Below are 26,406 nucleotides of genomic sequence, written 5' to 3'. Positions count from 1 at the left end.
TCTATGGCAAACCTTTTTGCTTACAGCACAGCACAACTACTACATGAAATTATTTTTCCCTGAAATTTTTTGCCAACGCAATCTGGGAGACAAATCTGATGACTAGCGATTTACTGCAACAGAACAGAAAATTATGACCCTATAAGTTACCAAATATTAAGTAAAACTAAGAATTTCCTTTGACCAAACTGAAGGCAAGGTATGGATTATCTGAGACTTCTAGCTTCATTTTGCCTGAATACTTTGAATACAGAACTGGGAAAGTGATACTATTGCCTTTGGTGAAAGGCAATACAACTTAGAAAAGATAACTGAATGGATTGAAATAAATGTTAAGAAAGAGTAGAATCTGTATTGAATTTCTCCTTTGATAACGGTAAAGGGTTGAAATATTTTAACAATGGGTTGAGGAATTATGTGTACATGTTTTTTTAAAATCAGGCAGTTTCTTTTTGTTTTTGACTTGCATGTAGTTATGTGTGTAAACTGAAGTAAATCAATCAATGATGCCAACCCCCGTCTAAGGACCTTAGCCCAGAGGCCCTGTAGGCCATGCTTATATTAATCCAATAGCTCTACTTCTGGAATTTGCCTTGAAGGTAATGAAAAGAGGAAAAAGGTTTATAATGTTCTGTATTGGCAAACAGGGTTTCCCTGGTGGCTCAGCAATGGAGAATCCGCCTGCAGTGCAAGAGATGTGTGTTCGATCCCTGGGTAGGGAAGATCCTTGGAGAAGGAAATGGCAACCCATTCCAATATTCTTGACTGGGAAATCCCATGGAGAGAGGAGCCTGGCAGACTACAGTCCCTGTGGTCACAAAGAGTCAAACATAACTTAGAGACTAAATAGCAAAAATTGGCAAACCTGAGGAAATGGGAATTCATACATTGTTAGTAAGAATGTATATTGAAAGAGGTACTAAATCTTTTCAGGGCATATTTTTCCCCACTTGTAAAATAAAATATTTGGACTACATAATGATTATGCTCTTCCTAACTCTGAAATTATATTTAAATATTTTTAATACCTGTGAGAAGTACTGGGCAGGAATTCTTTAAAAGAAGGCTTACAAGAAAAGAAAGGCATGTTGTGTCTCTGGTAGCAATATAATTAATGCTCTCTCCACATTCTGTTATCTTCAAAAGGTTTTCACTGGATCCTTGAGGATCAGTTAGTATTGAAGTTCCTGTTAAAATTTTTTTAAGTTTTAAATGACCTATAAATAAATGTTATTTCCATCTTTTAGATACTAAATGCTTTCTGGAAAAGTCTGTACATTATAAAACAATTTAAATTTATACATATAAGCCACTATTGCTGCAAGTGCCTGGGTGCCTCTGCTGATCTCAGAAAATTTCCCTTTCATTCATACTTTAGGCTGGTGGACTCATAACACACATTTTTAAGTCCACCACATACAAACTCTGATTTTCTACCACCAAACATACTCAAATGCCCTCATATGCAACGTAAGTGTCTACTTTCCCTCCAGTAAAAATGAAAGTAACTCTCCTGCCAAAGACTCCTGCAATCCTTTTTTTAAGAACATCACTTCTTTGGTAATTCTTCCCCCTCATCACTATCAGTCTGTCCTTTCTATTGGAATTTTCCATTGTATAAACATATATGTGCTAGTATCGCCAATCTTTTTAGTGATTGAACCATATGAAATTGATATTTTTCTTAAAAATCAGGTGAATGTGGCCAATTTCATGTGAAATAAAATGCACACGCGCACACACACACACACACCCCAAACGAAACCAAATCTCTCTTGATCCCATAGCCTCCTATTATGCAGCCAAAACTCTCAAAAGGGTTAAATACTACATAGCCTCACTTCCTCATCTTTCATTTTACTCCTTTTTAAATTAAAAATTAATACATTCACGTGGTACACAATTCAAAACTATGGTATGCAAAGGTATGCATACATGGTCTCATTCTCTTTCTCTATGTCCTAGTTACCTAATTCCCAATATGTGGATACTGTTCTGCAATTTTTAAAAAGTTTAGTGTAATTTTAGAGATCCTTTTATAACCTTAAAGACTTTTTTCTGATTAACATTGCATTTAATGAATGTATAATAAAATATTCACCAGTGCTCCAGTGATAGATATTTATGGTGTTTCCAATCTTTTGCTATTACAAATAAAGTTAAATTTATGTCATTTTTGGACATATGTCAAATAATTTCTTATAAGTAGAGTTGCTGGGTCACTATAAAATTACATATGATTTATAATTTCAATAGATATTGACAAATTGTCCTCTAATGTTTGAAAGTCTTTGAGGCCTTACCCCTTTGCCAAAAGTATCAAACTTTTTGATCCTCATCAATATTATAGGTGAAAAAAATGTATCTAATTCTAGTTTATCTTGCATTTATTATGAGTCAACTATTATGAGCCATTTGTTTTTCTATGAACTATTTATTTATAATCTTTATCCATTTTTTTCATAGAAAATGGGCAACTGGTCTTTTATTTTGAACTGTAGAAGCTACTTACATATTAAAAAAATTAGCCTTTGTAATACACGACTTAATGGCTGAACAACAGGTTTGGTAAGCATGTGATTTGCTCCCAAGATATGACAGGTAGCAGTTTTGCCAAGTGGTTAGCCATGGCATAACAGGGGTCATGAGCATTCAAGCAAGACTTCTACACTGAGTCTTTGCTGCCAACATCTGATTTTTAAGTTAGCACCAGGTATCACGATTTTTTTCAAGTTACTGCCTTATTTATAGGTACTAAAATCTATATTAATTATTTTACTAGTTCTTTCTGCTCTAGTAAGGATACAAATATAACAATGGTGTTTCAAAGGTGGAATTTTGTTCTTCTCTTACAAAACAGTCCAGGGCTTATATGTAAGCACTACAGTATCAGGAACCCACACTTGGCTTCTTTCATCCTTTTTCTGCCATTGTTAACAAGCACTTCCCATGTTTAGGTCCCAGATGGTTATTTTAGGTCCTGCCACCATATTTGCAACTCAGAAGCCAGAATTTGCAACTCAGAAAACATTAATATTAATACATTCTTTTCTTTTTTAAATTGGAGGATAATTGCTTCACAATGTTGTCTTGGTCTCTGCTGTACAACGACACAAATTAGCCCTAAGTATATATATCTTCCCTCCCTCTTGCACCTCCCTCCCACTTCCTCCCATCTCACCCTTCTCGGTCGTCACAGAGCTCTGGGCTGAGCTCCCTGTATTATGTAGCATCATTCTACTAGCTATCTCTTTTACACACGATAATGTACATGTTTCAAGGCTATTTTCTCAATTCATCCCACCCTCTCCTTGTGCCACTGTTCACTTCTGTTCACATTTCATTGTCTAGAACTGGGTTACATGGCCACATTTAGCTACAAGGAAGGTTTAATTGGAAAACCAATTGACCACATGAATACTTTATTCACAGAGAGACAGGAAAGCATGGAGATGATTGACAAGAAGCAGTTCACGCCACACAGGGAATTAACATAAGAGGAATATGGAAAGAAAAGTGGGATCAACTTAGCATAATAGTCCCAAATTGTCTAATATTACTAATTAACTTTACCACCATCAAAGTCCTATTATTCCATCTTATTATTGAAGAAGGAAACATAATATGTTTTCCTATATCCCCACTCAGGATTCACTGGAAATTGCTTTATTAATAAAAATGAATATGTATTTATTGAATATTAATGAATGTTGAGCTTCAGAATACATCCCTGGTGACCACAGATTTGTTGTTGCAGTTGCTAAGTCATGTCTCACTGTCTGCAACCCCAGGGACTGCAGCACACCAGGCTTCCTTGTCCTTCACTATCTCCTGGAGTTTGCTCAAACTCATGTCCATTGTGTTAATCATGCCATCCAACCATCTCATCCTCTGTTGCTCCCGTCTCCTCCTGCCTTCAATCTTTCCCAGCATCAGAGTCTTTTCCAATCAGCTGGTTCTTCGCATCAGGTGGCCAAAGTATTGGAGCTTCAGCTTCAGCAACAGTCTTTCCAATGAATATTCAGGGTTGATTTCCTTTAGTATTGATTGGTTTGATCTTGTTGAGCAAGGGACTCTCAAGAGTCTTCTTCAGCCCCGCAGTTCAAAACCATCAATTCTTGTGCCCAACCTTCTTTATGGTCTAACTCTCACATCCATACATGACTGCTGGAAAAACCATAGCTTTGACTATATGGACCTTTGTTGGCAAAGTGATGTCTCTGCTTTTTAATATGCTTTCTTGGTTTGTCATAGCTTTCCTTTCAAGGAGCAAGCGACTTTTAATTTCATGGCTGCAATCACTGTTTACAGTGATTTGGGAGCCCAAGAAAATAAAATCTGTCACTGTTTCCACTTTTTCCCCTTTTATTTGCCATGAAGTGGTGAGACTGGAAGCCATGATCTTAGTTTTTTGAATGTTGAGTTTTAAGCCAGCTTTTTCACTCTCTTCTTTCACCCTCATCAAGAGACTCTTTAGTTCCTCTTCACTTTCTGCCATTAGAATCGCATCATCTGCATATCTGAGATTGTTCATATTTCCCCTGGCAATGTTGATTCCAACTTGTGGTTCATTCAGCCTGGTATTTTGCATGATGTACTCTGCATATAAGTTAAATAAACAGAGTGACAATATACAGCCTGATGTACTCCTTTCCCAATTTGGAACCAGTCGGTTGCTCCACATCCAGTTCTAATTGTTGCTTCTTGACTTGAATACAGATTTCTCAGGAGGCAGGTAAGGTGGTCTGGTGGTAACAGATTCCCATCTCTTTCAAAATTTTCCACAGTTTGTTGTGATCCACACAGTCAAAGGCTTTAGCATAGTCAATGAAGCAGAAGTACATGTTTTTCTGGAATTCGTTTGCTTTTGCTGTGATCCCACAAATGTTGGCAATTTGATCTCTGGTTCCTCTGCCTTTTAAAAATCCAGCGTGTACGTCTGAAAGTTCTCGGTTCACGCACTACTGAGGCCTGGATTGAAGTACTTGAGAATTATCTTGCTAGCATGTGAAATTAGTGCAGTTGTATGGGTTTGAACATTCTTTGGCATTGCCCTTCTTTGGGACTGGAATGAAAACTGACCTTTTCCAGTCTTGCAGTCATTTCCAAATTTGCTGACATATTGAGTGTAGCACTTTAACAGAATCATCTTTTAGGATTTTAAATAGCTTAGCTGGAATTCTGTCACCTCCACTAGCTTTGTGTGTAGTAATGCTTCCTAAGGCCCGCTTGACTTCATATTCCAGGATGTTTGGCTCTAGGTGAGTGACCACACCATCGTGGTTATCTGGATCATTAAGACCTTTTTTTGGTAAAGTTTTTCTGTATATTCTTGCCACGTCTTCATAATCTCTTCTGCTTCTGTTAGGTCCTTGATGTTTCTGTCCTTTCTTGTGCCCATCCTTGCATAAAATGTCCCCTTGGTATCTCTAACTTTCTTGAAGAGCTCTCTATTCTTTCCCACTATATCATTCCCATTCTATTGTTTTCCTTTATTTCTTTGCACTGTTCACATAAGAAGGCCTTCTTATCTCTCCTTGCTATTCTCTGGAACTCTGCATTCAGCTAGGTACACCTTTTCCTTTTTCCCTTTTTTTTTGCTTCTTTCCTCCTCAGACAAACACTTTGCCTTCTTGAATTTCTTTTTCTTTAGGATGGCTTTGGTCACCACCTCCTGTGCAATGTTATGAACCTCTGTTCACAGTTCTTCAGGCACACTGTCTCCCTAATCTAATCCCTTGAATCTATTCATCTCCTCCACTGTATAAACATAAGGGATTTGATTTAGGTCATATCTGAATGACCTAGTGGTTTCCCCTACTTTATTCAATTTAAGCCTGAGTATGGAATGAGGAGTTCATAATCTGAGCCACAGTCAGCTCCAGGTCTTATTTTTGCTGACCATATGGAGCTTCTCTATCTTCAGCTGCAAAGAATATAATCAGTATGATTATTGTCATCTCTCACATTGTTGAAAGGTGTTTGCTATGACCAGTGTGTTCTCTTCACAAAACTCTATTAGCCTTTGCCCTGCTTCACTTTGAACTCCAAGGCCAAACTTGCCTGTTACTCCAGGTATCTCTTGACTTCTTAGTTTTGCATTCCAATCCCCTATGATGAAAAGGACATCTATTTTTGATGTTAGTTCTTGAAGGTCTTAAAGGAATGGTAAACCACTCCAGCATTCTTGCCTCGAGAACATCATAATCAGTATGAAAAGACTACAGATTAGGGGTACTCTTTTCAAACAAAAAATGCTTTTGGGAAAAAAACTTTAATCATAAAAGGTAATTTTTGAAGTGTGATGCTCAAACAATCTTTTATACTATGGGTTACCATGGGAAAAATGATATCGATATCCTTAAATGTTATGAATTGATGATGTTAAATATTTAGTCTTTTATTTTAGATTAAAATTGATGCATGATATTATTTAATTTATACATAATAAACTGATCCTATATCATATTTTAATACATAATTGTACCTATACTTTCACGTATATATATTTGTTGTTATTGTTGTTGTTCAGGTGCTAAGTTATGTCCGAGTCTTTGCAACCTCACGGACTGCAGCATGCCAGGCTCCCCTTTCATTCACTATCTCCCAGAATTTGCTCAGATTCATGTCCGTTGAACTGGTGATGCTATCTAATAATCTCATCCTCTGCTGCCCCCTTCTCCTTTTTCCTTCAATCTTTCCCAGCATCAAGATCTTTTCCAATGAGTAGGCTCTTTGCATTAGGTGGCCAAAGTATTGGAGCTCCAGCTTCAGCATCGGTCCTTCCAGAGCAAAATTAATAGTTTAAAAAGGGAGGTGGCAAAGCTTCTCTGAAGAGAGAAGTCTTGGAACTTCTGTCCATTGTCTTTATGTACTTGGAGTGTGCTCCTTGCCACCAAGATCTGCAGTGACCTCTCTGCAAGAACCAAATCAAGCTGTTCTTCATTCAACAGATTGGATCTAATGGGTTTACAGTGCTCCTGACCCTGGAACTTGCTATCTTCCCACAGACCAGAGTAGCCTGATGTGACACCAGGACTTCTGATTTGCATTATATAGTGGTGAATCAAAAATGATACTGTGATACTAAGATTACTGTTATGAGTTTGGGTCTGAAAGCTTGGAGAGTTTGAGTTTCTCCTAAACCCTTGCCTACAATTAGTGTAAGTTGGGGCCAGAGGAAGTAATGTCTTCAGTTCAGTTCAGTTCATTTCAGTCACTCAGTCATGTCCGATTCTTTGCAACCCCACAAAATTGGTTTTGTGTGGACATCATGGAAAACTGGAAACTTTAAACAGTATCAAATCCTGGTGCGAATAACTAGACAACCAAGCCTTGTTAAAAACAGATTTTACCCAGAAAGGAGCCGACTTTGTCTGTGTGATTTAGAGAAACCAACATCTTGCGACCCTCATGAATTGCAGCACACCAGGCCTTCCTGTCCATCACCATCTCTTGGAGTTCACCCAGACTCACGTCCATTGAGTCCGTGATGCCATCCAGCCATCTCATCCTCAGTCGTCCCCTACTCCTCCTGCTCCCAATCCCTCCCAGCATCAGAGTCTTTTCCAATGAGTCAACTCTTTGCATAAGGTGGCCAAAGTACTGGAGCTTCAGCTTTAGCATCTTTCCTTCCAAAGAAATCCCAGGGCTGATCTTCTTCAGAATGGACTGGTTGGATCTCCTTGCAGTCCAAGGGACTCTCAAGAGTCTTCTCCAACACCGCAGTTCAAAAGCATCAATTCTTCGGCGCTCAGCCTTCTTCACAGTCCAACTCTCACATCCAGACATGACCACAGGAAAAACCATAGCCTTGACTAGATGGACCTTAGTCGGCAAAGTAATGTCTCTGCTTTTGAATATACTATCTAGGTTGCTCATAACCTTTCTTCCAAGGAGTAAGCGTCTTTTAATTTTATGGCTGCAGTCACCATCTGCAGTGATTTTGGAGCCCCCCAAAATAAAGTCTGACACTGTTTCTACTGTTTCCCCGTCTATTTCCCATGAAGTGATGGGACCAGATGCCATGATCTTCGTTTTCTGAATGTTGAGCTTTAAGCCAACTTTTTCACTCTCCTCTTTCACTTTCATCAAGAGGCTTTTTAGTTCCTCTTCCCTTTCTGCCATAAGGCTGGTGTCATCTGCATATCTGAGGTTATTGATATTTCTCCTGGCAATCTTGATTCCAGCTTGTGTTTCTTCCAGTCCAGAGTTTCTCATGATGTACTCTGCATGTAAGTTAAATAAGCAGGGTGACAATATACAGCCTTGATGTACTCCTTTTCCTATTTGGAACCAGTCTGTTGTTCTTAGATTTGGAGAAAACACCTCTATAGTTTCCCGTAAGGGTGGAATGGTACACTAAGACACTGAGTTATGGGCATTGATAGTTCAGTTTTTTCATGCTGAAAACTAAGGATAAAAATGACCAATACTAGCATTACCAGATGATACACAGTTGGGGCTTCAAATAACTGTAATACTGTGGTAAATACTGTATACTAAAACTTTGTTATTTCCAAAGAAATTAATTTAGATTTAGAATTTTCTGAATGCTTCATGTTTCTGAGATTTCTGGTTGTTTTCTGTCAAAAAATCTTATAACTAAATTTTGAAACTCTCTATGAGAGAAAGCTCATCTCAAAGTAATTAAATTCAATTAGCATTCATGAATTTTTTATATTTGCAAGAAATCTACATGAAGCATATTAGTCCATATTAAGCTCCTGCCTCGATTTCAACTAAACTCTCGAAATACAACAATTTTCTGTTATTTTTCTTCTATACATAGAAGAAGATTGAGAATAAAAATGATTTAGCACATACGCATATTTGTCCAACTATGATTATTTAATTGGCAAGTTCCTTTGCAATCGAGTTGCTACATATATGTTTTACTTGTTTTAGAAGAGGTTCTTTCCCTTTTTCCTTTCAATAATCATGCTAATTAAAATATTGAGCACTTCCACTAGCAAGATTTTTAGTGAACTAAAATTTAAAAATGTACAACGGTCTCAATCAAATACTAATACATTTAAACTTGCTCAGAAAGCAATATTCAAAGGTTATTTTTTAAAGACTATCTTGGAACAGATCCAAATGAGTTCCTGGACAGACTTGGAATATGTCAGTCCTCAAAGTTGCTGATATAACCACTTTCATATATAAAATAATATCAATAATTTATAGAAGTTAGAGCATGGCTCTTAAAATAATTCTTACCTCTTTGTACTAGTGTCTGAACATTAGGAAGTAATTCTGACCATGGTATAAATTCACATTGCTGTATATCCACAAAATACCCAAAGATAGAATGTTCACCATTTGGAAGGTTGATACCTACATTTGAAAATGATAAATAAATAAAGAGTCTCATGCACGGAATGTTTAATGAAGAATATGATCTCTATCTGAGAGATGTGATTGTTTGGTCAGAAATAATAATTCTTCATTAAAGGTATAACCAAACACATAAAACAGGCTTATCATTTTTCCTTCTACTCTTCAATTGTATAAAAGCAAAGCTTTATTATCTCTGACTTATTTTGGATCCAGAAAGTAAGAGGAATCATTCATTATCTGATATTGTTTGAAATCTTACCCAGAAGTTCTGATTATTATCATGTACTGTATATTATTCAGTTCAGTTCAGTTCAGTTCAGCCACTCAGTCATGTCCGACTCTTTGCAACTCCATGGACTGCAGCATGCCAGGCCTCCCTGTCCATCACCAACTCCTGGAGTTTACTCAAACACATGTCCATTGAGTCAGTGATGCCATCCAGCCATCTCATCCTCTGTCATCCCCTTCTCCTCCTGCCTTCAATCTTTCCCAGCATCAGGGTCTTTTCAAATGAGTCAGTTCTTCGCAACAGGTGGCCAAAGTACTGGAATTTCAACTTCAGAATCACTCCTTCCAATGAATATTCAAGACTGATTTTCTTTAGGATGGACTGGTTGGATATCCTTGCAGTCCAAGGGACTCTCAAGAGTCTTCTCCAGCACCACAATTTGAAAGGATCAATTCTTCGGTGCACAGCTTTCTTTATAGTCCAACTCTCACATCCATACATGAATACTGCAGGAACCAAAGCCTTGACTAGACGGACCTTTGTTGGCAAAGTAATGTCTCTGCTTTTTAATATGCTGTCTAGGTTGGTCATAACTTTTCTTCCAAGGAGCAAGCGTCTTTTAATTTCATGGCTCAAGTCACCATCTGCAGTGATTTTAGAGCCCCCCTAATAAAGTCTCTCACTGTTTCCATTGTTCCCCATCTATTTGTCATGAAGCGATGAGATCAATTGCTGTGATCTTAGTTTTCTGAATGTTGAGTTTTAAGCCAACTTTTTCACTCTCCTCCTTCACTTTCACCAAGAGGCTCTTTAGTTCTTCTTCACTTTCTGCCATTAGAATGGTTTTGTCTGCATATCTGAGATTGTTCATATTCTTCCCAGCAATCTTGATTCCAGCTTGTGCTTCATCCAGTCCATATAAGTTAAACAAGCAGGGGAGGCAGTCCTAAGATGGCGGAGGAATAGGATGGGGAGACCACTTTCTCCCCCACAAATTCATCAAAAGAACATTTAAACGCTGAGTAAATTCCACAAAACAACTTCTGAATGCCAGCAGAGGACATCAGGCATCCAGAAAAGCAGCCCATTGTCTTTGAAAGCAGGTAGGAAAAAATGTAAAAGACAAAAAGAGAGACAAAAGAGGTAGGGATGGAGCTCAGTCCCGGGAAGGGAGTCTTAAAAAGAGAGAAGTTTCCAAACACCAGGAAACACTCTCACTGCCGAGTCTGGAGTCTGTGGCGAGCCTTCGAACCACAGAGGGCAACATAACTGGGAGGAAAAATAAATAAATAATTAAACCCCACAGATTATGTGCCCAATGATAACTCCCCCAGCAGAGAAGCAGTGCAGATGCCTGCACCCGCCACTAGTAAGCGGGGGCTGGGCAGGGAGGCGTGGGCTGCATTGCTTAGAGTAGGGACCGGGCCTGAATGCCCTGAGGGCAATCTGAGGGAACAATCTTGGGCTAGCAAACCAGACTGTGGGATAGCTACCACGCGAAAAGCCCTAACCTAAACAAGCAGGGTGACAATATACAGCCTTGATGTACTCCTTTCCCGATTTGGAACCAGTCGGCTGTTTCATGTCCAATTCTAACTGTTGCTTCTTGACCTGCATACAGATTTCTCAGGAGACAGGTCAGGTAATCTGGTATTCCCATCTCTTTCAGAATTTTCCACAGTTTGTTGTGATCCACAAAGTCAAAGGCTTTGGCATAGTCAATAAAACAGAAGTTTTAGAGATGTTTTAAGATGTTTTTCTGGAACTCTCTTGTTTTTTCGATGATCCATCGGATGTTGGCAATTTGATCTCTGGTTCCTCTGCCTTTTCTAAATCCAGCTTGAACATCTGGAAGTTCACAGTTCATGTATTGCTGAAGCCTGGCTTGGAGAATTTTGAGCCTCACTTTGCTAGCGTGTGACATGAGTGCAACAGTGCAGTAGTTTGAGAAGTCTATGGTATTGTCTTTCTCTGGGACTGGGATGAAAACTGACCTTTTCCAGTTCTGTGGCCTCTGCTGAGTTTTCCATATTGCTGGTATGTTGAGTGCAGCACTTTCACAGCATCATCTTTTAGGATTTGAAATAGCTCAACTGGAATTGCATCACCTCCACTAGTTTTGTTCATAGTGATGTTTCCTAAGGCCCACTTGACTTCACATTCCAGGATGTCTGGCTCTAGGTGGTTGTCTGGGTCATTGTTGGCAAATAATTGTTCACAGTATTCCCTTATGGTTTTGTTGTTGTTGTTGTCAGTTGTTATTTCTCCTCTGTAATTTCTTATTTTGTTTATTTGGGCCCTATCTCTTTTCTTCTTCGTGAGATTGGCCAGAGGTTTACTGATGTTTGTTTACTCTTTCAAAGAACCAGCTCTTGGTTTTGGTGATGTTTTATTACTGCTTTTCTAATCTCCATTTTATTCACTTACTGTACGATTTTTATTTCCTTCTTTTTGCTGACGTTAGATTTGGTTTGATCTTTTTCTAATTATTTTAGATGATAGGTTAGTTTGTTTGAGATTTTTCTTCTTTTTTGAGAAGACCTATATCACTATGCATCTTCCTCTATGAACTGCTTTTGCTGAACCCAATAGGTTTTTTATAGTAGTGTTTTCATTACCACTTACCTCAAAGTATTTTTTAATTTCCTCTTTGATTTCATTATAGATCCATTGGCTTTGTAGTAGCATTTTGTTTTGCCTCAATGTAATCATTCTTTTGCTCATTTTTCCTTGTGTGATTAATTTCTAATATTTTCATGATATGTGGTCAGCAAATATGCTTGAAATAATTTTTATCCTCTTGAATTTGCTGAAGCTTGTTTTGTGTCCAAGTATATGGTCACCCCTAGAGAACGTTCCATGTGCACTTGAAAAGACTATGTATTCTGGTTTTTCTGCATGTAATGTCCTGAGAATATCAATTAAGTCTGTTTTATTTTATCATTTATTATCTCCATTACTTTATTGATTTTCTGTCTGGAAGATCTCTGTCCACTGGCATGACAGGGCATTCATATCTCCTACTATTATTGCATTTCTGTCAGTTTCTCCCTTTATTTTTGCTAACGCTTATTTGATTTCTGTGGGTGCTATTTGGGGTGCACATATGTTAATGACTGTAATATTCTCTTCTTGCACTGATCGTTTTATCACTATATAATGTCCTTATTTATCTTTATGGCCTTTTAAAAACAGTTTATTTTGTCTTATATGAATATTGCTATCTCTGCTTGACATTTCAGTTTTCATAAAATATACTTTTTCATCCCATCATTTTGAATCTATGTGTGTCCTTTGCCCTAATGTGGGTTTCTTATATCTGTATATCTATATCCTTCTTCAGATTTGTAAAGTTTTCAGCCATAATCTCTTTTTAAAAGTTATTTTATACTTTTTTAAAAAGAACTTTATTTTTCAGTGATTGGTGATTGGTTTACAACATTGGTTTGATTTCTGCCATACATCAACATGAATTAACCATAGGTGTACATACGTTCCCTTCCTCTTGAGTCTCCCTCCCACGTTCTGTCCGCCATAATATTTTCAAATACATTTTAAACTCCCTTTTCTCTTTTTCATCCTTCTGGTATTCTTTCTATGTATAGATTGGAATGCATTCTATTATTCAATAGGGCTTATATATTGCTTTAATTTCTTTTTTGTTTCTCTTCCCTTTGCTCTTCTGACTAAGCGATTTCCATTATTCTATCTCCCAGGTCACTTTTTCATTCTTTTGTTTTGTACAGTTTGCCATCATTGCCTTTAGCTCAGCTTTTGTATTAGAAAATGAGTTTCCAAATTTTAGTTGGCTTCTGTTTGTAGTTTTAGGTACTTTTACAGTAATCTGCATTTCTACTAATAACCTTTCTTAACTCTTTCAGTATTTTCATTAACTCCTTTTTGAACTTGTGATTTGGTAGACTGCAAATACTTGTTTCATTGTTCTTTCAGAGGAATTAGCTTGATCTTTTAATTAGGAGTGGTTCCTCTGCTTCTTCATTCTACTCATATTTCTCTGACTCTATGAGTCTAGGAGAAATAGTTATGTACTGTGGTCTTAAAGGGCTGTTTTAATGTGACAGTGTCCCCATGTAGACTCCATGAGTCTAGTAGTTTTTGTTAGAAGCTATTTTTAGTATGAATGTCTGCTTTTTCTTTCTTTGGTGTGTGCTGACCATTATCCCCTTGATAGGGGTTGTGATTGGTGTTGTGATGGCCAGAGCCTACACTGGATGTTGAGCTGGGCCTCCTCCTTGTTGTGCAGTTATCACAGTCCTATTAAGGATGTTAGAGTGTACTTATTTAACCCTCTTTTACCACTACTCTTCACATTTAAACAGATGAGCTAAATAAACATAAGTCCAATGATGAGTTTCAAATTAACATTTTGAAGTATGCATAATTATGACTTTTCCCTTAGAACTTACCTATTTGTGCATTGCCTTCAAATAATTCACGAACAAGATTGTCAAAATCATAGGCTACTCTTGCAGGTGAATCAGGTTCAGAACTTGGATAAAATATTATATCATCTTCATGTTCATCTTCACGTTGTAAAGTTCCTCCAAATGCCCAAGTAAATGCAAACACAAAAAGCTTTTGAATTGTTTTTTTTAATTTAATAGGATTTTTTCCCATGTACCATGCATTTTCATCCCTGTGGTAGGCAGATGTGGAAAGGTGAAGATTAAAATTTTTAGAAAGCAGTCCAGTAATTTATTTCGCCATCACATCAAAATTTTGTTACTAAAATTTTTTTATAGTTAAGTATTAACATGGAAGTTTTAGAGTTAATGTATAATTTACCTTTGATAAGTTATGTAAATTATACGCTGATACTATTTTTATTTTCGAAGTACCACATGTGTAAAAGATTTGTAGTCAAACTTTATTTCAGGTAATAAATGATGTTCACTTTTATTTTAGGTCAATTTGTTACTTAAGAGTTCATCTGTCTCTTGGGAGAGAATCTGGTAAGTCTCCATTTAATGTAGAAAGACATAGACATAGTGAATAGTCATCCACTCTGTACTCTTCTCAAACAAGTCCTATAGGTCGTTGAAATCAAATTGGCTAAAAGCAGGCAGAATCTGGGGAGAGTCTTCTCCAGTCTGGGTCAACCCAGGTTATCTTGGGCTGTGGGACTCTCAAATAACATAGTGATAGCACCAATGATGATGGGGCTAATCAAAAGATTTGGGCCTGATTTCAGGATATTTTGAATGGTTCAAGATTTAGTTTTCATAAAATTACTTATAAATTATGAAAATCTTAAAAATGTATCACTGAAGTTTATTGGCAATTATTAATGTATAATGCATGTATATAATCCTATTTGACATTTCTCCTCACATGTAAGAGTTTGTTCAGCAAATATTTTTTTGAATTCCTACTATATCTCAGTTACTCTGAACAAAACAAATATGATCACTTATTTTGGAGACAAGAAAATGACTACCAAACCACGATATGTGTAAAGAATAAAGAGTCAAGCATACTGTGAAGAATACTAGTAGAGATAACTAATTTAGAGTTTGGGAGTCAGGGAAGACTTCTTTGAACAACTAACAGTTAAACTGAGACCTGAAGAATGAGTGCAATTTTGAAAAATGTAAGAGGAAGAATATTTTGAGAAGAAGATATACATGTGCGAAGACCATGAGGTGAAATGGTTACGACAAGTTTGAAGAACTGAAAAAGAAATCCAGTGTCTTTGAAGCATACCTAATTAGTTGAAAAGTTTAGAAGATAAGTCTGGAGATATAGGCAGGGGATTTTAAGCTGTGCCAAAACTTCTCCTTCCACTCTAAATGTAATGCAAAGTCATTAAATGGCCATAATACAAAGGAACATTCTAATTTACGTTTTTTAAAAAATCAGACTCTTGCATATAAATACCAGGAGACACACACAAGAATAATAATCACAATAATATTTGTAAAAACCAACAAATTGAAAAAACAACCTACGCTTTGTTGTTGTTGTTGTTGCTGTTCAGATGCTAAATCGTGTCTGACTCTTTGTGACCCCAGGGACTGCAGCACGCCAGGTTCCCCTTTCCTCCACTACTAAAGTTTGCTCAGATTCATGCCCATTGAGTTGGTGATGCCATCTAACCATGTCATTATCTGCTGCCCCTTTCTCTTTTTGCCTTCAATCTTTCCCATCATTAGGGTCTTTTCCAGTGAATAGGCTCTTTGCATTAGATGGCCAAAGTATTGGAGCTTCAGCTTCAGCACCAGTCATTCCAATGAATATTCTTCGGGTTGATTTCCTTCAGTATTGACTGGTTTGATCTCCTTGCAGATCAACAGACTCTCAAGAGTCTTTTCCAGCACCACTATTGAAAAGCATCAATTCTTTGGCACTCAGCTTTCTTTATGGTCCAACTCTAACATCCATACATGGCTACTGGAAAATGATAGCTTTGACTATATGAATCTTTCCCAGCAAAGTGGAAGTCTCTGCTTTTTAATATGCTGTCCAGATTTGTCATAGTTTTCCTTCCAAGGAGCAAACATATTTTAATTTCATGACTGCAGTCACTGACCTCAGTAATTTTGGAGCCCAAGAAAAGAAAATCTATCACCTCTTCCACTTTTTCGCCTTCTATTTGCCATGAAGTGACGGGACCAGATGCTGTGACTTTAGTTTTTTTAACATTGAGTTTTAAGCCGACTTTTTCACTGTCCTCTTTCAGCCTCATCAAGAGACTCTTTAGTTCCTCTTCACTTTCTACCATTAGAGTGGTATCATCTGCATATCTGAGGTGGTTCATATTTCTCACACCAATCTTGATTCCAGCTGTGATTAATCCAGCTTGGCATTTCTTGTAATGTACTCTGCATAGAAGTTAAATAAGTAGGGTGACAATATACAGCCTTGACATACTCCTTTTCCAATTCAGAATCAGTCAGTTGTGCCATGTAATGTTCTAACTGTTGCTTCTTGACCTGCATACAGGTCTTTCAGGAGACAGGTAAGGTGGTCTGATATTCCCATCCCATCTCTTGAAGAATTTTCCCCAATTTGTTGTGATCCACACAGTCAAAGGGTTTAGCATAATCAATGAAGCAGAAGCAGATGTTTTTCTGGAACTCCCTTGTTTTCTCTATGACTCAATGAATGTTGACAATTTGATCCCTGGTTCCTCAGCCTTTTCTAAATCTACCTTGTACATCCAGAAGTTCTCAGTTCATGTACTTCTGAGGCCTAGCTTGAAGCATTTTGAGTATAATCTTACTATCATGTGAAATGACTGCAATTGTTCAGTAGTTTGAATATTCTTCAACATTTTCTTTGGGATTGGAATGAAAACTGACCTTTTCCAGTCCTGTGGCCACTGCTTAGTTTTTCAAATTTGCTGACATATTGAGTGCAACACTTTAACAGCATCATCTTTTAGGATTTTAAATAGCTTAGCTGGAATTTTGTCACCTCCACTAGCTTTGTGTGTAATAATGCTTCCTAGGGCCCACTTGACTTCACATTCCAGGATATCTGGTTCTAGGTGAGTGACCACACCATCATGGTTATCCAGGTCATTAAGACCTTTTTTGTGTGTGTAGTTCTGTATAGTTTTGCTGCCTCTTCTTAATCTCTTCTGCTTTTGTGAGGCTCTTACCATTTCTGTTCTGTATTCATTTCATCCTTCCATGAAATGTTCCTTTGGTATCTCCAATTTTCTTGATCCAATTTTTTTGAAGAGATCTCCAGTCTTTCCCATCCTATTGTTTTCCTCTATTTCTCTGCATTGTTCATTTAAGAAAGCCTTCTTACCTCTCCTTGATGTTCTTTAGAATTCTGCATTCAGTTGAATTATATCTTTCCCTTTCCCCTTTGCCTTTTCTTCTCTTGCCTTTTGCCTTCTCAGCTATTTGTAAGCCTCCGTAGACAACCACTGTGTCTTCTTGCATTTCTTCTTTTTTTTGGATGATTTTAGTCACTGTATCCTGTAAAATGTTATGAATCTCTATCTGTAGTTCTTTAGGCACTCTGTCTACCAGATCTAAGCTCTTGAATCTATTCATCACCTTCACTGTGTAATCATAAGGGATTTGATTTAGGTCAGAATGAATGGCCCAGGTTAAGCCTGAATTTTGCAATAAGGGCTGATGATTTGAGCCACTGTCGGCTCCAGGTCTTGTTTTTGCTGACTGTATAGACCATTGTCTTTAATAATTGTCTATAATGTCTTTAAAATGTTGTATAAACCATTCAACATCACAGTAATCCAAGTCTATAGCCCAACCACTAATGCCGAAACTTAAGTTGACTGGTTCTATGAAGTCCTACAAGACCTTCTATAACTAACACCAAAAAAAGATGCCCCTTTCATCACAGAGGATTAGAATGCAAAAGTAGGAAGTCAAGAGATACCTGGAGTAACAGACAAGTTTGGCCTTGAAGTAAAAAATGAGTTGGGCAAAGACTAACAGTTTTGTCAAGAGAACACACTGATCATAGCAACACCCTTTTCCAACAACACGAGACAATTACACATGGATGTCACCAAATAGTCATAACGTATGCTTATGAATGGACAAATTGTGACATATTTTCACAAAGAAATATGCAGTGAAAATGAATGAAGACCCCCCCTACATGTACAATGGATTAATCAGAGGGACATAACTTTGAACAAAAATGCAAGTCACAGAAGAACATAGTGATTCCACTAAAGTTAAAACATGTAAAGTTGAAAGATATACTGCTTAGGGAACTTCAAAGATAAAGCAGTACTTTTAAAAAATAACTGAGTGGTGTATATATGAATGTTTGTGTATTATTATATATATCTTGCACATACTTTATAAACATCCTTTTATGGCTACTTGCTATTTAATAAAAATTAAAAATAATATGTGGTTGTCATGTCAGATATGGACTAAAAAACTGGACAATTTAGGAGGTTATAGCAACAGTACAGGAAAGAAATAATAAACTTTTGGTCTAGGATGCTGATGATCAAGATGTAGATAAATGAATGAATTTGAAGGCAGAATTGACAGGTAAAAACCACATTTACAATGTTCTATCATTTAAAAGCAAATGTGGTATAAATGTCTCAATATTTCATAATGAGATATAGGAAAGCCTCAATAGTGAAATCCTATCCTACAAAATGGCAGAATTGTGGGGCGAGCACAACTATATTGCTATAGTTTCTATAATTATTGAGCATTTACTCTACACCAGCTACTACTCTAGATATCCGGCACATCACAGCACTATTCCAGTTTTATTTATAAACGAAGAAAATTAAAGGTCAAAAATATTTAGTAACTTGTTCAACATTTCTAAGCTCATAAAGGGCAGATTCATAAAATAAATTCACATCAACTTTATTCCACTCTCAAATATGTAGTGTCTGGACAAACGTTTTCATATTACTTAGATAACTTTCCAAAATCTGGTGATCTTGTATTGGATATACAGAGACTCTAAATTGGAATAAAATAGATTTAATTGAATTTTGATATTAGGAAGTCATAGATTATTGGTTTATTTACAGATAATCCTGTTTCTATTAGAGTGTTTGGCACTTAGTAGTTAACAAAACATATCTTTGAATGAATGTAGCTGACCTGTTTTCCACATCTTTGAATTTGACAGAAACTTTTGAATGTGAAATTATCTCCTCAGATGAAATGTCCTTCAAGTCTTCACCTTAAAAAGAGAGTTTTTCCACAATTAACAACAGACCTAAAATTTAGCTGGTTAATTAATGAGGTGTTATCTCTAACATGGGCTTCCCCCGGGGCTCAGCCATAAAGATCCACCTGCAATGCAGGAGCTGCAGGAAACACAAATTTGATCCTTGAGTCAGGAAGATCCCCTGGAGGAGGGCAAGACAACCCACTCCAGTATTCTTGCCTGGAGAATCCCATGGACAGAGGAGCCTGGTGGGCTACAGTCCACAGGGTCGCGAAGACTCGAACACGACTGACGTGACTTAGAACACACACATGCAACCTTGACCACTGTTTACTTTGTGAACTGTCATAGAACATCATTATTTCACATCAGTATCTTAGACTTATCAGACCAACTAGTTATCATATCCCATCAAAAGTATGTTATTTTTTCTAAGATGAGAGCAGAGAATGTACCTGCAATTGTTGACATGATTACTATTTATTTGAAGAACAAATCTGTATACATATGTTCATCATTTTATTCTAGCAACTTTTTGTAAGTTTGATTATTCCAAAATAAAAACTTTAAAATATTCAGGTCACCACCATCAAATATGGTGTGCATTACAAAGTAAATAATAAATGAGTTCTAATACATGAAGCATTAAAAAAAGAAAGCTGTACATTTCAAAGAAAACTATATCAAAGTAAACATCACATACGTACAGTTTGTAGTTGTCTCTTTTCTACTCTCCATCATTCATTTTTTCCTTGTCATCCATTTCACAGAGGAACACAAAGAGTGAATGATTATTCATTATTCCTTAGCTTTTTATTCTTTTATAATATTTGTCTTCTTTATATTAAAATAACATAGGGAACTTCTGGGAGAATGAACACAGGAATACGCCGGAAGAGTGATGCTCTCAGAGAGAGATGGAAGCTTCCCACCCTCTTCCCCTGTGCTTTGCTCATTTCTCCCACTTGGCTGTTCCAGAGTTTTATCCACTGTAAGAAACAGGTGAATGGCGCTCTTGAGTGCCTTCTGTAGTATCATTCACACATGTTCTGGGGACACTTTCTTCAAAGGACCAGAAAGCATCCAGTTTAATCCCAGATGCATGGGATTGTTGCAGACCAGATACTGCTTGTCTCACTAAGACTCATCATCGAGTATGAACTTTCAGTTTTCTGTGTCTATACTGTCAAGACTCGCAAGTATAAGATGGGATCCTTGTTTACTTCATAACCAGCAAGATAAGACATGTGGAACCTTCTCCATAGAAAGAAATTTAAAGGGAAATGCGTCATTTGCAAAGGCTAAAAGTTATATTGTTTTTATCAGACTGTGGAAGACTCTACACTCACACTTGAAAATTACTGTTTAAAACAGTACAAACTGATGAGAGGTTGGTGGGGTGAGAAGAGCGGGGAGCAGTGTGGAATTGTGGGAATATTCCTAGTCTGGAGATAGAACTCATGGATTTTGAGCGCATGTGGAAAATTCTTAAAGAGATAGGAGTATCAAACTACCTTAATTTTTCTCCTGAGAAACCTGTATGCAGGTCAAGAAGCAACAGTTAGAATCAGACATGGAACAAAGGATTAGTTAAAAATTCAGAAAGAATGACAAGGCTTATATCGTCACCCTGCTTATTTAACTTATATGCAGAGTTCAGTTCAGTTCAGTTCAGTTCAGTCGCTCAGTCGTGTCCGACTCCTTGCGACCCCATGAATCGCAGCACGCCAGGCCTCCCTGTCCATCACCAACTCCCGGATTTCACTCAGACTCACGTCCATCGAGTCTGTGATGCCATCCAGCCATCTCATCCTTTGTCGTCCCCTTCTCCTCCTGCCCCCCAATCCCTCCCAGCATCAGAGTCTTTTCCAGTGAGTCAACTCTTCGCATGAGGTGGCAAAAGTACTGGAGTTTCAGCTTTAGCATCATTCCTTCCAAAGAAATCCCAGGGCTGATCTCTTTCAGAATGAACTGGTTGGATCTCCTTGCAGTCCAAGGGACTCTCAAGAGTCTTCTCCAACATCACAGTTCAAAAGCATCAATTCTTTGGTGCTCATCTTTCTTCACAGTCCAACTCTCACATCCATACATGACCACTGAAAAAACCATAGCCTTGACTAGACGGACCTTAGTCGGCAAAGTAATGTCTCTGCTTTTGAATATGCTATCTAGGTTGGTCATAACTTTCCTTCCAAGGAGTAAGCGTCTTTTAATTTCATGGCTGCAGTCACCATCTGCAGTGATTTTGGAGCCCCAAAAAATAAAGTCTGACACTGTTTCTACTGTTTCCCCAACTATTTCCCATGAAGTGATGGGACCAGATGTCATGATCTTCATTTTCTGAATGCTAAGCTTTAAGCCAACTTTTTCACTCTCCTCTTTCACTTTCATCAAGAGGCTTTTTAGTTCCTCTTCCCTTTCTGCCATAAGGGTGTTGTCATCTGCATATATGAGGTGATTGATATTTCTCTTGGCAATCTTGATTCCAGCTTGTGCTTCATTCATCCCAGTGTTTCTCATGATGTACTCTGCATAGAAGTTAAATAAGCAGGGTGACAATATACAGCCTTGACATACTCCTTTGCCTATTTGGAACCAGTCTGCAGAGTACATCATGAGAAATGCCAGGCTGGATGGATCTCAAACTAGAATCAAGATTGCTGGGAGAAATGCCAATCTCAGATATGCAAGTGACACAACCCTAACGGCAGAAAGTGAAGAGGAACTAAAAAGCCTGTTGATGACGGTGAAAGAGGAGAGTGAAAAAGTTGGCTTAAAACTCAACATTCTAAAAACTAAAATCATGGCATCTGGCCTCATCATTTCAAGGCAAATAGAAGGGGAAAAAGTGGAAACAGTGACAGATTTTATTTTCCTGGGCTCCAAAATCACTGTGGATGGTGACTGCAGCTGAAATTGAAAGACACTTGCTCCTTGGAAGAAAAGCTGTGACAAACCTAGATAGGGTATTAAAAAGCAGAGACATCACTCTGCTGACAAACACCTGTATAGTCAGAACTATGGTTTTTCCAGTAGTCATGTACATTCGTATAAGTTGGACCATAAAGAAGGCTAGGAGCCAAAGAATTGATGCTTTTGAACTGTGGTGCTGGAAAAGACTCTTGAGAGTTCCTTGGACAGCAAGGAGGTTAAACCAATTAATCCTAAAGGAAATTAACCCTGAATATTCACTGGAAGGCTGATGCTGATGATGAAGTTCCAATATTTGGGCCACCTGATGTGAAGAGCTGACTCATGGAAAAGACCCTCATGCTAGGAAAGATTGAGGGCAGAAGGAGAAGGGGTGACAAAGGATGAGATGGTTGGATGACATCACCGACTTAATGGACATGAGTTTGAACAAACTCCAAGAGATAGTAAATGACAGGGAAGCCTGGCATGCTATAGTATACGAGGTCGCAAAGAGTCAGACATGACTGAGCCACTGAACAACAACAAATGTGCCAAAAATGTTTATTTTTTCTTCCATCTTCAATATTAAAATGGTTACACACACAAAAAGGCTTAAAGATTTATATGATCTGAAGAGAAACCAGAGTATAAAATGGCTACACACCAAAATTCACTAATTTTGATAAGTTTTTTTAAAATGCATGCTCTTATGACAGCTCTCACAGTACAATCTAACAAAAAAATTTAAATTAAGTTAAAAGATAATTAAGTGCGGAAAAAACAGAACAAACTTTTTGGCCAACCTCCAAAACTTTTTTTTTTTTTTTTTCTTCTGCTTTCTCCCTAGTCTAAGTTACTCAAGAAAATGGTTGCACTTCCCTTTCCAGAAGGACTAGTAACTATTTTGTAACTACTTTCCCTGATTGTGCAGAGGGTCGCAGCTTCCTCTATTCAGTGAGTTCTGTTCCTGAAAGCTATGTCAGGTTTGGAAATGAGCAAGGGATCATGACTTTTTACTGAGGCAGCTACCCTCAGGCTTCTGGTCATTCATCCTTGACATCTTATAACACAAACTAATGGACCTAGTTCGTTGCCCATATATTTTGCCCCTAGAGATACTATATACTAACCATCTATATATATACTAACCATCTTAATAACTCTTTGAGAATCATCTCTGCTCCTTTGCCTACTGCTGCTTCTTTGCCATATGCTGTGGTTTGCTAACTGGCAAAAGGAAGACCAAAAGCCCATTCAGAACCATGAGGAGAAGGGGAAAGAGAAAACCTAAATATTCTCCTCCACTTTGTCTCCCACTCATGGTAGTATTCAGTTCTCTTCTGTTCAGGATTTCTGTTTTCCCTCACAGGAACCTTAGCCATCTTGTCACCCCAGGGATTTCTCACAATTTCTTTAATTCAACAGATCCTAACTGGGTTGGCATTTTGTGCTAATTTGCCATCTCACCAGGAACCAAATATGGCTTTTCTGATGGCTCAGTTCATTAAAAATCTGCCTGCAGTGTGGGAAACCTGGTTCAATCCCTGGGTGGGGAAAGTCCCCAGGAGAAGGAAAAGGCTACTCACTCCAGTATTCTGGCCTGGAGAATTCCATGGACTGTGTAGTCGATGGGGCTGCAAAGAGTAGGACATGACTGAGCGACTTTCACAGGAACCAGATAGAACCAGTGTTTGAACGTAGACATTCTGACTCCAGAGACCATGCCTTTAGCCATAATGCTATACAGTTTTCTGAACTTTTTGATTTCTTCTTACATATATTTTAACTACTTTCCATGTATATGTTTTTGTATGATTACAGCTGACACCTAGGATTTGGACCATTTTCCCCCCCATTAGTTTTATCTCTGAGACTCTTTAAAACATAATAAAAACTATTATCCCCTGATAGAGACCTACAAGGATTCCTTATTCTATTTTTTCTTGTTACCCTTCAGCACTTATAGATATCAATTTATTGATATACTCTTTTATAAATGATTTTTAATTTGTTCCATGTGCAAGTCTGTTCTTGGCTCAAATGGACTGAAAACTTCTGGCTTTCCTTTCTTTCTTTTATAATCAAATAGAAGGTGATAAATAACTGACACTGACTAAGATAAAATATCACTGATATGACTTAGGGGCAAAAACTCACGTAGTTCAAAGATTCCAGTTTTACTCATGAATTCGAAGAATGCATCAAGAATTCTGCAGAGAGTTGTAACAATTGTTATGTCTTGTACAGGAAATGGCTGAAATTTCTGATGTTTCTTTATAAACTGTAGTCCATCTGGGACACTACTTTTAATCATGAATTCAAGACAATCCACTTCTGCTTTATTCATAATTTTAGAATTTTTCAGAAGCCATGACTTAACATAAGGCTCCCATCCCAGATCAACAGGATTCTAATAATAGAAAGGACAAGGTAATTTAATGTAAATAAATAAAATTACAGTGTCCACCTACTTTCTTACTATCTCTTTATTTCACTACTGCCCCTGCCAAATAATGGTTTAGAATCAGCATTCATTAAAGGGCAAGTGATCAAAAGCACCTTAAAGAATTACTCTTCCTGATTTTAACCACAATCCTACATAACAACAAGCAACTGGAGGAATTATGTGTAGGGAGCTGTGGTGAGGCTATGCACATGTGGTAAGAGGAACTGCTTACCCAGAAAATCAGCAGTTTAGTTTAGTGGTTACACTGAGCTAAGGAGATTAGAACACAGGGCTAATCACGGCTAATAATTAATTTCATGTGTAGGGAACATTCATTCTTTGCCTATCTTCTATTCCTTACCACTGCATTGACAATGCATTTCGTAAGTCCTGAGAGTCATGGAGGGGCTTCCCAAGTGGCTCAGTGGGTAAAGAAACCACTTGTCAATGCAGGAGAGACAGGAGACTTGGGTTCAATCCCTGGGCCGGGAAGATCTCCTGGAGGAGGGCATGGCAACCACTCCAGTATTCTTACCTGGAGAATCCCATGGACAGAGGAGCCTGGTGGGCTACAGCCCATAGGGTTGCACAGAGTCGGACATGACGGAAGTGACTGAGAATGCATTCAAGAGTCAGGGAATGGGCATGAAAAGCCTTCAGGGCAAACGTTCCTCGATGGAAAAATAATTCCTGTCAATTAACTTAACCTATTGAAAGCACTACTTATGTATGGTTGTGGAACATACTGACATTCCAATTACTGAGTGGACCGACTAAGCATATTAGTAACAGTAGTAATTAACATTCGTATGTACTTCTGGGTTAGGAGGCTTTGCTGCTGCTGCTGCTAAGTCGCTTCAGTCGTGTTCGACTCTGTGCGACCCCACAGACAGCAGCCCACCAGGGGACATAAATTACAGTGCTGAATTACATAGCCCTGCTGAATCCAGAGGAAACAACATAACCATAAAATGCTGCAGATAATGACTAAATAAGAAATGATCTTTGCTAAGAAATTTGTATCAGAAACTTACCATATAGACCATTGCACATCGGCTGACAATAGCAGGACTAGCCTGAGCTAGACTGTCCACTTCGAAGATCACTCTGATTTTACCAGTCAAAGTTATTCTCTCGCTGTTTGCTAAGCACAGCGTCCTAGTGTCATCTAGCATAGAATTTAGATTTTCTACCCAGAAGCTATCCACTGGCCCGTCTAAGACAATCCACTGCCAATCAAAGTCTGGAAAGAAAAATATTTGCAATGTAATTGAGAAAAACCTCACTCTCCTCTCCTTACAATCTTGCTAATTTTCTCCCTTAATTAGAAAGTACTTTCTAATTAAGATGAAGAATGATGTCCTAGAAAACCCTAGAATGACTGTGATTAAATGAGTCTCATATATATTGTGAATATTCATAACACATACTTAGCAATGCTTTAAACATTGTTTTGGTATTCTTAGTTTGCTGAATTGTATAATTAACCCTTAAAATTTGAGTTAGAGAAAGATCCATGAATCTAGTTTTTCCATAACAATATGATTTGTTTCCCCTTTCAACCCAGGAATATTTTTTGGATACGCTGCCTCTGGGAAATAAAGGGAAATAGGATGTCCTTTGAAGAAAGAATCAAGTAGAAAGATGTTAAGAATATTTCACTTGGGGAACTCATTTTCTTCACTTTCCACACTCTACACCCAGCACATTGCTCCACAATATTAGAAAATCAATTGTCAGGATACATGGATCATTATAAAGATTAAAAAAATAGTTAAACATCTGAAATACAAAAGCATTCCAGAAGAACAGGAGAGTA

At 37.7% G+C, this 26,406-nt stretch overlaps 1 protein-coding gene across 1 annotated transcript in view; it reads right to left on the bottom strand.

Annotated features, from left to right (window-relative positions):
* Nucleotides 1-26,406, bottom strand: part of DNAH14 (dynein axonemal heavy chain 14) — a 388,242-nt gene that overhangs the window by 143,128 nt on the left and 218,708 nt on the right. The window contains exons 40-45 of the mRNA XM_052654143.1: nucleotides 25,622-25,830; nucleotides 24,299-24,551; nucleotides 19,159-19,240; nucleotides 13,999-14,228; nucleotides 9,223-9,339; nucleotides 1,029-1,187 (exon numbers count right to left, since the gene is read on the bottom strand). Coding sequence (XP_052510103.1) covers nucleotides 1,029-1,187; nucleotides 9,223-9,339; nucleotides 13,999-14,228; nucleotides 19,159-19,240; nucleotides 24,299-24,551; nucleotides 25,622-25,830 — 1,050 coding nt within the window. The remainder of the gene's footprint in view (nucleotides 1-1,028; nucleotides 1,188-9,222; nucleotides 9,340-13,998; nucleotides 14,229-19,158; nucleotides 19,241-24,298; nucleotides 24,552-25,621; nucleotides 25,831-26,406) is intronic.

The sequence above is a fragment of the Budorcas taxicolor genome, chromosome 16 (assembly GCF_023091745.1).
Source record: "Budorcas taxicolor isolate Tak-1 chromosome 16, Takin1.1, whole genome shotgun sequence".
Taxonomy (NCBI): domain Eukaryota; kingdom Metazoa; phylum Chordata; class Mammalia; order Artiodactyla; family Bovidae; genus Budorcas; species Budorcas taxicolor.
Note: the sequence above shows the minus strand (reverse complement) of the source record. Positions and strands in the feature narration are given on the sequence as shown.